The sequence below is a fragment of the Nansenia antarctica genome, assembly GCF_963989245.1.
Source record: "Nansenia antarctica genome assembly, chromosome: 7".
Taxonomy (NCBI): domain Eukaryota; kingdom Metazoa; phylum Chordata; class Actinopteri; order Argentiniformes; family Microstomatidae; genus Nansenia; species Nansenia antarctica.
In genome coordinates, this window is record NC_137677.1 from 64,872,821 (window position 1) to 64,887,820 (window position 15,000).

The window sequence follows — 15,000 nt, forward strand, 5'->3', positions numbered from 1 at the left end:
GTGTTCTTTTTTTTTTCTTTTTTTTTTCTTAGAATGATAATAATATATAATATTATACTATAGAATCATAGATCATAGATCGTAGAATGAGAACAATTAGAAAAACAAATTAGTGAAAAAAAATGAAAAAAAGAACATATGTTCATTTTTTTCACTTTATTTTTTTCTCCCTTAGAATGATAATAATATATCATATTATACTATAGGATGATAGAATGATCATAGAATGATAACAATTATAAAAAATAATAAAGTGAAAAAAATGACAGACTGACTGACAGACAGACAGGCAGGCAGGCAGACAAACAGACAGACAGACAAACAGACAGACAGACAGACATGCAGACAGGCAGAGAGACAGACAGACAGAGAGACAGACAGACAGACAGACAGACAGAGACTACATACATAGAGAGACAGGCAGGCAGGCAGGCTGGCAGGCAGGCAGGCAGACAGACAGACAGGCAGGCAGGCAGGCAGACAGACAGACAGGCAGGCAGGCAGGCAGACAGACAGACAGGCAGTACATACATGTACAGACAGTGACAAAGAATGCCTGACTGCCTTCCAGTCTTCGAGGACACAGCAGGACTGGTTCAGCCACTTTCTGTTCCACGCACAGCGGCTCTACCTTCACCCACAGGAACCATGTCAGCTTTGGAATGCAACTGTGTCTCTGTGTGTGTGTGTGTGTGTGTGTGTGTGTGTGTGTGTGTGTGTGTGTGTGTGTGTGTGTGTGTGTGTGTGTGGGGGGGGGGGCTTATTGTCTTGACCTCCATCCCACCATGCACCTATCCTCCCTCGCACCCCCCCCCACCAGGTCACCCCTGACCTCCTCAACCCTAACCCTAACCCTCAACCCTAACCCTAACCCTCAACCCTAACCCTCAACCCTAACCCTCAACCCTAACCCTAACCCTAACCCCCCCCCACCAGGTCACCCCTGACCTCCTCAACCCTAACCCTAACCCTAACCCTTCTCCACATGTGTTTGGTACCACTCCCAGGTCCGCTCCATGCGTTACAGATGAGCCTGTCCTCCGATTCCTACCTCCGCCAACCTCCCTCGGCGCTGACCCACCTCGGACAGCGTCGTCCATGCAGTAGCAGAGAGGGCCGCACTCCCAGAGGCCCGTCTGGACGTTGAACATCATGTTGAAGCGGATCTGGACCATCTCAAACGTGGCGCCTTTCAACAGACTGATCTGGTCCTCGATGGCCAGGGACCTACCGGACGAACACACACACACACACACACACACACACACACAGGGTGTGAGAGAGAAACACACACACACACACAGGGTGTGAGAGAGAAACACACACACACACACACACACACACACACACACACAGGGAGTGAGAGAGAAACACACACACACACACACACAGAGTGTGATAGAGAATCACACACAAGGACATATACGTAGGACACACACACACACACACACCCACACACACAGGGAGTGAGAGAGAAACACACACACACACACACACAGGGTGTGATAGAGAATCACACACAAGGACATATACGTAGGACACACACACACACACACAGGGAGTGAGAGAGAAACACACACACACACACACACCCAGGGTGTGATAGAGAATCACACACAAGGACATATACGTAGGACACACACACACACACACACACACCCACACACACACACCCACGCACACACACCCACGCACACACACACACACACACCTGAAGCAAGGCAGCGCTTTGGCAAAGTTGATGATGTTCTGGATCATGTGGGTGGTGACGTCGATCACGTGAGGCAGCGTGGTGAACACTCCTCCCTCGTTCCTTCCTCCCTTGCTCCTCTCCTCCTTCTCCTCCTCTCCCTCCACCACACAGCGTGAGGAAGAGGCAGAAGAGGGGGAGAGGGAGGAGGAGGAGGTGGTGGTGGGGGAGGAGATAGAGCGAGAGGAAGGTGGTAAGTTGTTTCTTCTCTGGTTAGAGGAGGTTTGACGTCTGGTCAGTGGTTTGCTAACAGACTGGTTGTACACAAACATGGGGTTGCGGTTTCTGTCCAGGGGCTGAAACACCACACACACACACACACACACACACACACACACACACACACAGACTTAGTCAGACACAACGCAGATCTGGTTATAGACATGCATATACACACACACACACACACACACACACACACACACAGAGAAAACACACACACACACACACACACACACACAGAAAGAAAAACACACACACACACACACACACACAAACACACACACAGAAGAAAAAAAAAACGCACACACACACAGAAAAACACACACACACACACACAGAAAAAAAAACACACACACACACACACACCCGAAACTCATTGAATTGGGAGCAGGTGGCGTCGAAGGTCTTGAGGTGGGCGTTGACCATTTCCTGTATGATGTCTTCCTGCTGGGGGGAGAGGAGCAGAGGGACCTCCCCCATCTTCTTCCTCCTGATCTGGCTCCGCCTCTTCTCCACCGCATCATCAGACATGATCACTATGGCAACGGAGAGCAGGAAGTCACCATGTTAAACACAAGCCTAAACCTGTCCTTGATACTGTATTTGTGTGTGAGTGTGTGTGTGTGTGTGTATGTGTGTGTGTGTGTGTGTGTGTATGTGTGTGTGTGTGTGTGTGTGTGTGTGTATGTGTGTATGTGTGTGTGTGTGTGTGTATGTGTGTGTGAGCACCTGATCTCACAAAGAATGTCTGACCCCAATCTGTGTTATTATCTCACACACACAGACACACACACACCCACACACACACACACACACACACACACACACACTCACACACACACACACACACACACACACACACACACACACAGACACACACACACACACCCACACACACACACACACATGCACACACACACAGACACACACAGGGTGTCTGATCTTTGATGCCACCGCAGGACTGGTTCAGCCAGAACATATTTATACCTTCACCCACAGAAGCTGTGTCAGCTTTGGCATGTAAATCTCTTCGTTTCACTGTCTGTGTGTGTGTGTGTGTGTGTGTGTGTGTGTGTGTGTGTGTGTCCTACGTATATGTCCTTGTGTGTGATTCTCTATCACACCCTGTGTGTGTGTGTGTGTGTGTGTGTGTGTGTGTTTCTCTCTGAGAAATGAACCCCTCCCTCTCTCTCTTTCTCGTTCATACAGAGAGGAAATTACAAAATGGCTTATTACACTATCTTGACTCCATCCCACCTTCCACCTACCCCCACCCATTTATGTGTGTGTGTGTGTGTGTGTGTGTGTGTGTGTGTGTGTGTGCGTGCGTGCGTGCGTGCGTGTGTGCGTGTGTGCGTGCGTGCGTGCGTATGTGTGCGTGTGTGTGTAAACTCACGCTCTTTGAGCATGCCTATGGACTGGCACTTGCGGAGTCGGCAGGATTGGCACTGCCGGCGGTTGCTCTTGGTTACCAGACAGGCGTTGCGGAGGGGGCAGTGGAACCTTGTCGAGCGCTTCATGGCACGCCTGAGACGACATGAGTGACAGGGAGACACACACACACACACACGCACACACACACACGCACACACACACAAATATTATGATTTTCCCACTGATTTGTGTTATGAATGTAATTTCTGTATTATTCCAATTCGATTCCGTTCGTTTTTTATGGTCGAAATGTGCGCAGATCCACTGCAAATACAGGGGGAGGCAAGAAGTGCGGCATCAGTGGTGTAGTCTAGGTGATACGCAGGACTACGCCGTATACCCACTAGGAACGGCCAAGGATTCCCATATACCCACTTAAACATGTGCGAGGATACGTAACAGCGTTTTGTGACAGAACTTTCACACTTTCATTCATCAAATTCACCCCGTCTGTGTTACGAAGCACTTGACTTTTGGACCATTGGGACTGACTATAGCGTCATATACCATCAACATGGGGGAGACATGAAATATGTCAAAATGCAGCACTATCATGCGCAGATCAGCCTTATAACACGTAATGTTATATATATATAACGTTAGACAGGGAGCGAAATGTCCCGAAATGAACGATATGAGGCTGGGAGGGGAAAATCACAGTATACCCACTAGGAAAAACTAGACTACACCACTGTTCGGCAGTGACGAGTTCTGCACCCCCCCCTCCTCAGAGACTGAATGGAGCGCGGGCAACAAGTGTGCCTGTTAGAAACAGCAATGAAGGGTCGCTTAGGTGGCGTAGTCGTGGACTAAGCGTTGACCATGTAACCGCAGGGTTCCCGGTTCGATTCCGGCCGCAGACATATCCTGCATGTCATCCCTTCTCTCTCTCTCTCACCCATCCTTCCTGTCATATCTCTACTGTCTCTATCACAATAAAAAAAAAAAAAAAGACAAAAAGAAACAGCAATGACAAAGCACCAGAGGGGCGGCAGCTATCGCGTCTGCTTCACTGAGGGCCGTGTGTTCAACACAACTCTACTGAGCCACGTAACTGACGCTCGTTCTCCCTCCATGTTAGCCAGCTTTCTAGCAAAAAAACTTCCAGCGCTGAAAAAAATGGAAAGCATTACCGTATATTTAACCTTAAAGATGTCTCCAAATGTGACTTTCAATCAAGACAGGGATAAACAACGGCAGACCAACGCCTGAGCTTAAGGACCTAGCCTACTTCAAACAAAGGGACAGAAAATAACACTTGTTTCAGATGGTACTGCAACTCCCTGGCTGTCAACGCAGAGCTAGCCGTACCACTGTAGCATAGCTAGCCATACCACTGTAGCATAGCTAGCCATACCACTGTAGCATAGCTAGCCATACCACTGTAGCGGGAACAGAGATGTTTTTTAGGATATTTACTTCATTTACAGGTAAAGGTAAGACCATGCAATATAGATGTTCATTTGTGTTGAATGAGTATGAATAGTGGAACTGCAATTGGCTATAAAACGTGAATCGAATACATTAGTTATGTGTGTTACCTGTATGTGTGGGTTACCTGTATGTGTGTGTTACCTGTATGTGTGTGTTACCTGTGTGTGTGTGTGTGTTACCTGTATGTGTGTTACCTGTGTGTGTGTTACCTGTATGTGTGTTACCTGTATGTGCAGGGCTGCCAAGTTTCACCAAAAGTTTTGAGTGAGATTTTTTGGCGGTGGAGCGACCCAAAACTGTGCACGTTTTGGCAGCGGCGGCCCCTCTCTCCCACACAATTATTTGTGCTAGTTTCCTGCAATTTTACATGTTGTTCATAATAAACCAGCACAAGAAATGAAAATAATTAACATTTTATAAAACAAGAAAAAAATTCAGACAATATATCATATTTATGAAATCTTAATAAACAAATACAGTAGCCTACAGACTCTAAAAGAAAAAATTGGCCCCATCAACAGGACTCAGCCCCTTGGTCAGCAGCAGAAAGACCCGTGGTCATCATCTTATATACAGTGCATTGCTCATAGATGGCTATCATGTTATACAGTACATACCAGGGTTTTTCCTGGGTCAAAATGAGGGCTTGGTGGGTGATTTTGTGCGCGCATGGCGCGCCCACATTTTTTTTGAGGGACCCCCAATTGTTGTATTTGTATTGTAAATTGTAATTATTAATAATTATTATTATTATTAATGTACCTGGTTATGTTACAGTAGAGAAACAAAAAACAGTTACCAAAACGGAGTATTTACTAGCTAAGATTGGCAAAAGATTGGCGTGGTGCAACCGAAATTAGTAAACAACTAGTTTGAAACTAGCTAGTAACAACTAGGGGTTTAGTAACTACTAAATGCCTGCATTTAGTAATGACTTACGCCATATTGGTGCAACCCAGTCCAGTAGGCTACCAGATACGATGTTGTAATGTATGCACATATTTTGCTACCACGGTTGCCAGACGGAATTGACAATGTCCAGCCCAACCAGTCTAAAAGCTGCCGAATCCACCCGTCCAGTGTGACCAAAAGTAGCCCAATCTGGCAACACTGCTTGCTACGTTCTTGCAGCTCGCGTGAACACAGGTTCTTCCATCAGCGCTCGCCTGCCGCTTCGATTGCAGACTCAAGTTAACGCGCGTGCAGAAAGATGCCACGAAACTCATGTCCGGTAGCTTTCTTTCAAGGAATTTCAACAAAAAAAAACTCGCCGTGAGAAATAGAGATGTGGCGTGAGAGCGTGAGAACTGGTTGAAATGCGTGTGTCTCACGGTGATTGCGTGAGACTTGGCAGCCCTGTGTATGTGTGTGATACCTGTATGTGTGTGTTACCTGTATGTGTGTGTTACCTGTATGTGTGTGTTACCTGTATGCGTGTGCAAAGAATGCTGATATGAAATATGAAACATAGGGTCGCCAATAGTATTGTGCAACCTGCCAATTGAATGGTGAATTTAAGCTGAACCTCTATCGGGTTCATGTGTGTAAATCTGGCTCTGATAGCCAGGGCCAGTGTCTGGGTGTTGGCTGAGGCATATGGATATATGTACGTTCAGCACACTGTGTTGGGAGATGCATTTTGGAGAGTAAAGTTGATTTGGTTGTTGTTTTGGTCAGGAGAGTTTGGTCCTGCGGTCACCGTGTGTTTTCTCTGTGGGTTCACAAACCGGGTCGCGGCGGTTGGTTTGGTGATGAAGTCGCCTACATTCCTGACTCCTGAGGTTTACCAATAGTCAAGGTATTCGGTTGTTAAGTCTGACGTCAAACGTGACGTTTAGCAATTTCCGGGTCCAAACCAGAAATTCCCCGCACCAGAGTACCAGTGTACTAAAGCACCAGAGTACCAGTGTACTAAAGCACCAGAGTACCAGTGTACTAAAGCACCATAGTACCAGTGTACTAAAGCACCAGAGTACCAGTGTACTAAAGCACCAGAGTACCAGTGTACTAAAGCACCAGAGTACCAGTGTACTAAAGCACCAGAGTACCAGTGTACTAAAGCACCAGAGTACCAGTGTACTAAAGCACCAGAGTACCAGTGTACTAAAGCACCAGAGTACCAGTGTACTACAGCACCAGAGTACCAGTGTACTAAAGCACCAGAGTACCAGTGTACTAAAGCAGCAGAGTACCAGTGTACTAAAGCACCAGAGTACCAGTGTACTAAAGCACCAGAGTACCAGAGTACTAAAGCACCAGAGTACCAGTGTACTACAGCACCAGAGTACCAGAGTACTAAAGCACCAGAGTACCAGTGTACTACAGCACCAGAGTACCAGTGTACTACAGCGGTAGAATGACAGTTCAATCGTTTTTTAGACTGGGATCTATTCATACAACAAGGGACACAGCAGCACTTTCCCATTTTCCCCATATTGTCAGGGTCTTTGAGCCTCGGAAAAGCGCTATACAAATATAATGAATTATTATTATTACTGAAGCATTTCGAAGAGAGCGCCTCAGCCAACTTTGGACCCGGAAACACGTCACGACTTAACAACCGAATAGTCAAGGTATCATGGCAGGGATAGAGGCTCTTGTTGCTGCTACATGTAAGGAGGTTTTGGATCGTTGCTCTAAGAATCAGCTTCTGAAAATTGCTTCTGACGAGTGTGAGATTGATCTAAGTGGTCTTGTTGATAATGTAAAGAAAATATAAAGGCTATGGTTAAACTGCTGTTGTGTGTTGTGTGTCAATCTGCCTCCCCAACCATTGACCTCACTGCACGTTACTGCTGCTATCCAACAGGCTACCACGACCACCAACCAACCAACCAACCAACCACCAATCAATCAATCCCAATGTGTCCATGGGTTGGGAAGAGCATCTGACCTCTCACTGGTGGAGGTGCTTTAATGGGTCTCTGCTTTTACCTCCATTGGAGAACCACTGAGAGCCTGGAGGAACATGAGGTGTTTCTGGGGGTGTTCCCAGTCAGACTACCTGGAGCTGGGACCATTGTTCTGGACCGTGTCAGACTACCTGGAGCTGGGACCATTCATTGTTCTGGGAGAGAAAGGACTGTCTGAGTCTCCGTCAGAGACACACAAAGGACACGTGTATTGTCACTAGAACACAGAGTAGAAGGGACAAGGACATGGTTACATCTCTACAACAACAACCCCCTCTTCTTCTCCCTCATCTGTCCCTCCTACTGTTGCTTGGTAGCTGGCGGTAACCACGGTAACTATTACCATACCAACGACGACACCCTGACTTCCTTCTTATAACTCCTCCTCCTCGACACACACACACAAAACAGATGTTTCTCTCGAAATGGCAAGCTACTCCTAACACTACACTGTGCGTGTGTGTGTGTATGCAGGCGTGTGTGTGTGTGTGTGTGTGTGTGTGTGTCTATGCAGGTGTGTGTGTGTGTGTGTATGCAGGCGCGTGTGTGTGTGTGTGTGTGTGTGTGTGTGTGTGTGTGTGTGTGTGTGTGACTGTGTGTGTGTTAACACTTACCTGAAGAAGCCTTTACAGCCTTCACACGTCAGGGCGTTGAAGTGGTACCCCGAGGCCCGGTCGCCACACACCTGACACACCTTGGACTCTTCCTCATCCTCCTCCTTCTCATCCTCTTCCTCATCCTCCTCTTCCTCTGCAGAGGTCAGAGAGGCGGCCTGGTCACTGAGGACGTCCTTACTCATCCTGACCTGCGAGGGGCGCTGTAACAGAGGCCACAGATCCATTACCATGGGGACTGTGATGGAGTGATCAGCTGTATACTGTAAGCCTATTCAATGTCTAATTCAATTCAAATAAAGACAAACAGAGACAAATCTAAAGGACTGACCAACTATGACATACAAGACGAAAGAAAGCTGATTACATGACCAGATTTGTTGTCGTTTCTTTTACACAGACAGACTTGTTTCATCATCATCTCTCAGACCACCGTAAGCAACTTTCAGCAACCCCATGTTAGAGGTTAGAGAGTTCATCATCAGCATACACATTATTCTATTCTGTTTTTGTAATCCACTGTTTCGGTGTTCTCTTCATCTCATCCGCGGCAAATTGACATTTCACTTGTGTGTGTGTGTGTGTGTGTGTGTGTGTGTGAGAATCTCGTACTGATCAGAGATGTCTAACTGACAAATCCCTGCACACACGTGGCTCAGCTCACTTACACTTATAAAAGAGCAAAAATGATCAATTTAACGCTAAGAAGAAGTACAACGATATGAAAACGTGAGTGTCTGTGATAGACTGAGACGGGTGAACATAGAAACACAATATAACTCAATACGGTTTTATCGTCACAATATGATGTAAAAGCTTTGATATGGTGGTCTGAATGAAATATAGGTAAAACAGACTTAAACCATGCCCGTCAGACACTACCTAGGCTACTATTCACAATCATGTCTGGGCTGTGTGTGTCAAAAGAAGACAGAAAAACTGTAAGCGTTTGAATATTTGAATACGCCCCCTAACCATTTAGACTGGTGTGGCTTTGTTCTGAGAAGTTGAGACGACGCAGAGAAGTGCACAGAACATTCTATGATTCTGGCACCAAAAGTAAAGCTGACACAAACGGATGTTCCCAATGAACTACGTGACCTATATACAGAAACACACACACACACACACACACACACACACACACACACTGATAGACAGACAGACAGAGAGACAGACAGACACAGACACAGACACAGACACACACACACACACACACACACACACACACTGATAGACAGACAGACAGACAGACAGACAGAGAGACACACAGACACAGGCACACACACACACTGACAGACAGACAGACAGACAGACAGAGAGACAGACAGACACAGGCACACACACACACACACACACTGATAGACAGACAGACAGACAGACAGACAGACAGACAGACAGACAGAGAGACAGACAGACACAGACACAGGCACACACACACACACTGACAGACAGACAGACAGACAGACAGACAGACGGAGAGACAGACAGACACACACACACACACAAGCAATACCTGAATAAGCATGAGTCCCTCTGATGTAAAGAGCAGAGTGTCCTTAGTCACTAGGAGGTACTCACCCTGCTCACGCTGTCAGACCCTGGAGCCTCTACAACACTGTACCAGCCAGCCCACACAGCTCAGCACTCATTAGGCTGGAATGAAGCTCGCACTCACACTGCAGAACACACACTCTCTACATCTCTCTACATCTCTCTACATCTCTCTCTCTCTTACACACACACACACACACACACACACACAGTGGTCAGCCTATACTCTCCATCCACGTTACCATGGCAGCCACAAGTCTTTTCAGAAGTTACCTGTTGGTCAACAGGGCCAATTAGTGAACACATAATGGGCTGCAATAATAATAGGACTGCTGCTCTGAGCTCCACAAGACATTTCACTGTAAAAGTGTGTGTCATTTAACTTTTTAACATGATTATTGAGTTTCCTGTGGAACCGCATTTATGAAGGCTTTTAATAAAAGACTACATTTTTGTTTTCCTCTGAACCCTGAGTGTCCTGTGTGATTAACCGCCGGTCGTCCACTCTGCTAATGGCCCTCTTAGTGCGTCTCACACATTCATTCAGACCGTTTGAATCAATGAATCTGAATTATTATTAGAACCTTTCTATAATGGCCCTCTGTGTGTCTTCTTGACTGAAGACAAATGGAAAATAATAAAATGCAGTTCTCTGAGAGGTCAGACAGAGGGGAATAAATAAACATAGAAAACATGATGAAGGTCTGTTGACAGAAACGTCAGTCTGTTCCAAGCAGGCAGCTACAGAGCCAGCTACACCAGGTTGTTTAATGTTTCCAAGTGCTCTGAGATGAGACAGTGCCAGGCTACAGTGTGTGTGTGTGTGGGGGGGGGGGGGGAGGGGGGGGGGCAGGGGGCAAAGTACGTACACACACACACGAAAGACCCTGCCTTGCATTACCTTACCAGGCAAACACACTGGAAAAAAAAACACATTTAATAGGCCTAACAGAACCAAGAGGCAGGTGCCAGAGGTCCAAAGTGTTATGAGCAATAAGAAGTAGGTGGTAGGCTGCCGTACTTTGACCACATTGACCAAACACTGAGAGGCCTGTCATCATCTGTCATAATGAACACTGAGAGGCCTGTCATCATCTGTCATAATGAACACTGAGAGGCCTGTCATCATCTGTCATAATGAACACTGAGACCTGTCATCATCTGTCATAATGAACACTGAGAGGCCTGTCATCATCTGTCATAATGAACACTGAGAGGCCTGTCATCATCTGTCATAATGAACACTGAGGCCTGTCATCATCTGTCATAATGAACACTGAGGCCTGTCATCATCTGTCATAATGAACACTGAGACCTGTCATCATCTGTCATAATGAACACTGAGGCCTGTCATCATCTGTCATAATGAACACTGAGAGGCCTGTCATCATCTGTCATAATGAACACTGAGGCCTGTCATCATCTGTCATAATGAACACTGAGAGGCCTGTCATCATCTGTCATAATGAACACTGAGAGGCCTGTCATCATCTGTCATAATGAACACTGAGGCCTGTCATCATCTGTCATAATGAACACTGAGGCCTGTCATCATCTGTCATAATGAACACTGAGACCTGTCATCATCTGTCATAATGAACACTGAGGCCTGTCATCATCTGTCATAATGAACACTGAGAGGCCTGTCATCATCTGTCATAATGAACACTGAGGCCTGTCATCATCTGTCATAATGAACACCGAGGCCTGTCATCATCTGTCATAATGAACACTGAGAGGCCTGTCATCATCTGTCATAATGAACACTGAGGCCTGTCATCATCTGTCATAATGAACACTGAGACCTGTCATCATCTGTCATAATGAACACCGAGGCCTGTCATCATCTGTCATAATGAACACTGAGAGGCCTGTCATCATCTGTCATAATGAACACTGAGGCCTGTCATCATCTGTCATAATGAACACTGAGGCCTGTCATCATCTGTCATAATGAACACTGAGAGGCCTGTCATCATCTGTCATAATGAACACTGAGAGGCCTGTCATCATCTGTCATAATGAACACTGAGGCCTGTCATCATCTGTCATAATGAACACTGAGGCCTGTCATCATCTGTCATAATGAACACTGAGAGGCCTGTCATCATCTGTCATAATGAACACTGAGGCCTGTCATCATCTGTCATAATGAACACTGAGGCCTGTCATCATCTGTCATAATGAACACTGAGGCCTGTCATCATCTGTCATAATGAACACTGAGAGGCCTGTCATCATCTGTCATAATGAACACTGAGAGGCCTGTCATCATCTGTCATAATGAACACTGAGGCCTGTCATCATCTGTCATAATGAACACTGAGATCTGTCATCATCTGTCATAATGAACACTGAGAGGCCTGTCATCATCTGTCATAATGAACACTGAGATCTGTCATAATGAACACTGAGGCCTGTCATCATCTGTCATAATGAACACTGAGGCCTGTCATCATCTGTCATAATGAACACTGAGGCCTGTCATCGTCTGTCATAATGAACACTGAGGCCTGTCATCATCTGTCATAATGAACACTGAGGCCTGTCATCATCTGTCATAATGAACACTGAGACCTGTCATCATCTGTCATAATGAACACTGAGACCTGTCATCATCTGTCATAATGAACACTGAGAGGCCTGTCATCATCTGTCATAATGAACACTGAGGCCTGTCATCATCTGTCATAATGAACACTGAGAGGCCTGTCATCATCTGTCTTAATGAACACTGAGAGGCCTGTCATCATCTGTCATAATGAACACTGAGAGGCCTGTCATCATCTGTCATAATGAACACTGAGGCCTGTCATCATCTGTCATAATGAACACTGAGGCCTGTCATCATCTGTCATAATGAACACTGAGGCCTGTCATCATCTGTCATAATGAACACTGAGAGGCCTGTCATCATCTGTCATAATGAACACTGAGAGGCCTGTCATCATCTGTTATAATGAACACTGAGGCCTGTCATCATCTGTCATAATGAACACTGAGGCCTGTCATCATCTGTCATAATGAACACTGAGGCCTGTCATCATCTGTCATAATGAACACTGAGGCCTGTCATCATCTGTCATAATGAACACTGAGAGGCCTGTCATCATCTGTCATAATGAACACTGAGAGGCCTGTCATCATCTGTCATAATGAACACTGAGAGGCCTGTCATCATCTGTCATAATGAACACTGAGAGGCCTATCCTCATCTGTCATAATGAACACTGAGGCCTGTCATCATCTGTCATAATGAACACTGAGAGGCCTATCATCATCTGTCATAATGAACACTGAGGCCTGTCATCATCTGTCATAATGAACACTGAGGCCTGTCATCATCTGTCATAATGAACACTGAGAGGCCTGTCATCATCTGTCATAATGAACACTGAGAGGCCTGTCATCATCTGTCATAATGAACACTGAGGCCTGTCATCATCTGTCATAATGAACACTGAGAGGCCTGTCATCATCTGTCATAATGAACACTGAGGCCTGTCATCATCTGTCATAATGAACACTGAGGCCTGTCATCATCTGTCATAATGAACACTGAGAGGCCTGTCATCCTCTGTCATAATGAACACTGAGAGACCTGTCATCATCTGTCATAATGAACACTGAGGCCTGTCATCATCTGTCATAATGAACACTGAGGCCTGTCATCATCTGTCATAATGAACACTGAGGCCTGTCATCATCTGTCATAATGAACACTGAGAGGCCTGTCATCATCTGTCATAATGAACACTGAGACCTGTCATCATCTGTCATAATGAACACTGAGGCCTGTCATCATCTGTCATAATGAACACTGAGGCCTGTCATCATCTGTCATAATGAACACTGAGACCTGTCATCATCTGTCATAATGAACACTGAGGCCTGTCATCATCTGTCATAATGAACACTGAGGCCTGTCATCATCTGTCATAATGAACACTGAGGCCTGTCATCATCTGTCATAATGAACACTGAGGCCTGTCATCATCTGTCATAATGAACACTGAGGCCTGTCATCATCTGTCATAATGAACACTGAGACCTGTCATCATCTGTCATAATGAACACTGAGGCCTGTCATCATCTGTCATAATGAACACTGAGGCCTGTCATCATCTGTCATAATGAACACTGAGACCTGTCATCATCTGTCATAATGAACACTGAGGCCTGTCATCATCTGTCATAATGAACACTGAGGCCTGTCATCATCTGTCATAATGACCACTGAGACCTGTCATCATCTGTCATAATGAACACTGAGAGGCCTGTCATCATCTGTCATAATGAACACTGAGGCCTGTCATCATCCGTCATAATGAACACTGAGAGGCCTGTCATCATCTGTCATAATGAACACTGAGGCCTGTCATCATCTGTCATAATGAACACTGAGACCTGTCATCATCTGTCATAATGAACACTGAGGCCTGGTCATCATCTGTCATAATGAACACTGAGACCTGTCATCATCTGTCATAATGAACACTGAGGCCTGTCATCATCTGTCATAATGAACACTGAGGCCTGTCATCATCTGTCATAATGAACACTGAGGCCTGTCATCATCTGTCATAATGAACACTGAGAGGCCTGTCATCATCTGTCATAATGAACACTGAGGCCTGTCATCATCTGTCATAATGAACTGCATGTCGCTGTCTGGTACTTGTACTCTGCAATGACAATAAAGTTGAATCTAGTCTAATCTAATCTAATCTAATCTAATCTAGTCTAGTCTAGTCTAATCTAATCTAGTCTAACCTAATGTAATCTAATCTAATCTAATCTAATCCAATGTGTTGTAACACAGAGACCACCCTGGGACACACATGGTCCTGCTGAGTAGTACACTTGTCATCTGTGACAACCAACCCTGCCATGTCATATTATGAATGAGAATAATGCAACATCATTGGATTCAAATATGAAAACATCGATCAATGTTGAAAGAAAATATGACAAACAATGCACAGTAACTTGATTTCCAGTGTTTTTCCTCCTCGTTAATAAACTGTCTGCTCTGTAGCGAAATCATCGTAAAACCCATCGACCTAATAAATCATAAAAC

General features: G+C 45.6%; 1 protein-coding gene across 3 annotated transcripts in view; it reads right to left on the bottom strand.

The window, feature by feature from the left end:
* Positions 1-15,000, bottom strand: part of nr1i2 (nuclear receptor subfamily 1, group I, member 2) — a 61,606-nt gene that overhangs the window by 46,321 nt on the left and 285 nt on the right. For 2 of the 3 annotated variants that reach the window (XM_080537207.1, XM_080537208.1), the window contains exons 2-6: positions 8,367-8,569; positions 3,369-3,499; positions 2,339-2,508; positions 1,712-2,046; positions 1,052-1,227 (exon numbers count right to left, since the gene is read on the bottom strand). In XM_080537207.1, coding sequence (XP_080393333.1) covers positions 1,052-1,227; positions 1,712-2,046; positions 2,339-2,508; positions 3,369-3,499; positions 8,367-8,551 — 997 coding nt within the window. In that variant the 5' untranslated portion in view covers positions 8,552-8,569. The remainder of the gene's footprint in view (positions 1-1,051; positions 1,228-1,711; positions 2,047-2,338; positions 2,509-3,368; positions 3,500-8,366; positions 8,570-15,000) is intronic. The other variant, XM_080537209.1, reaches the window with a different exon arrangement.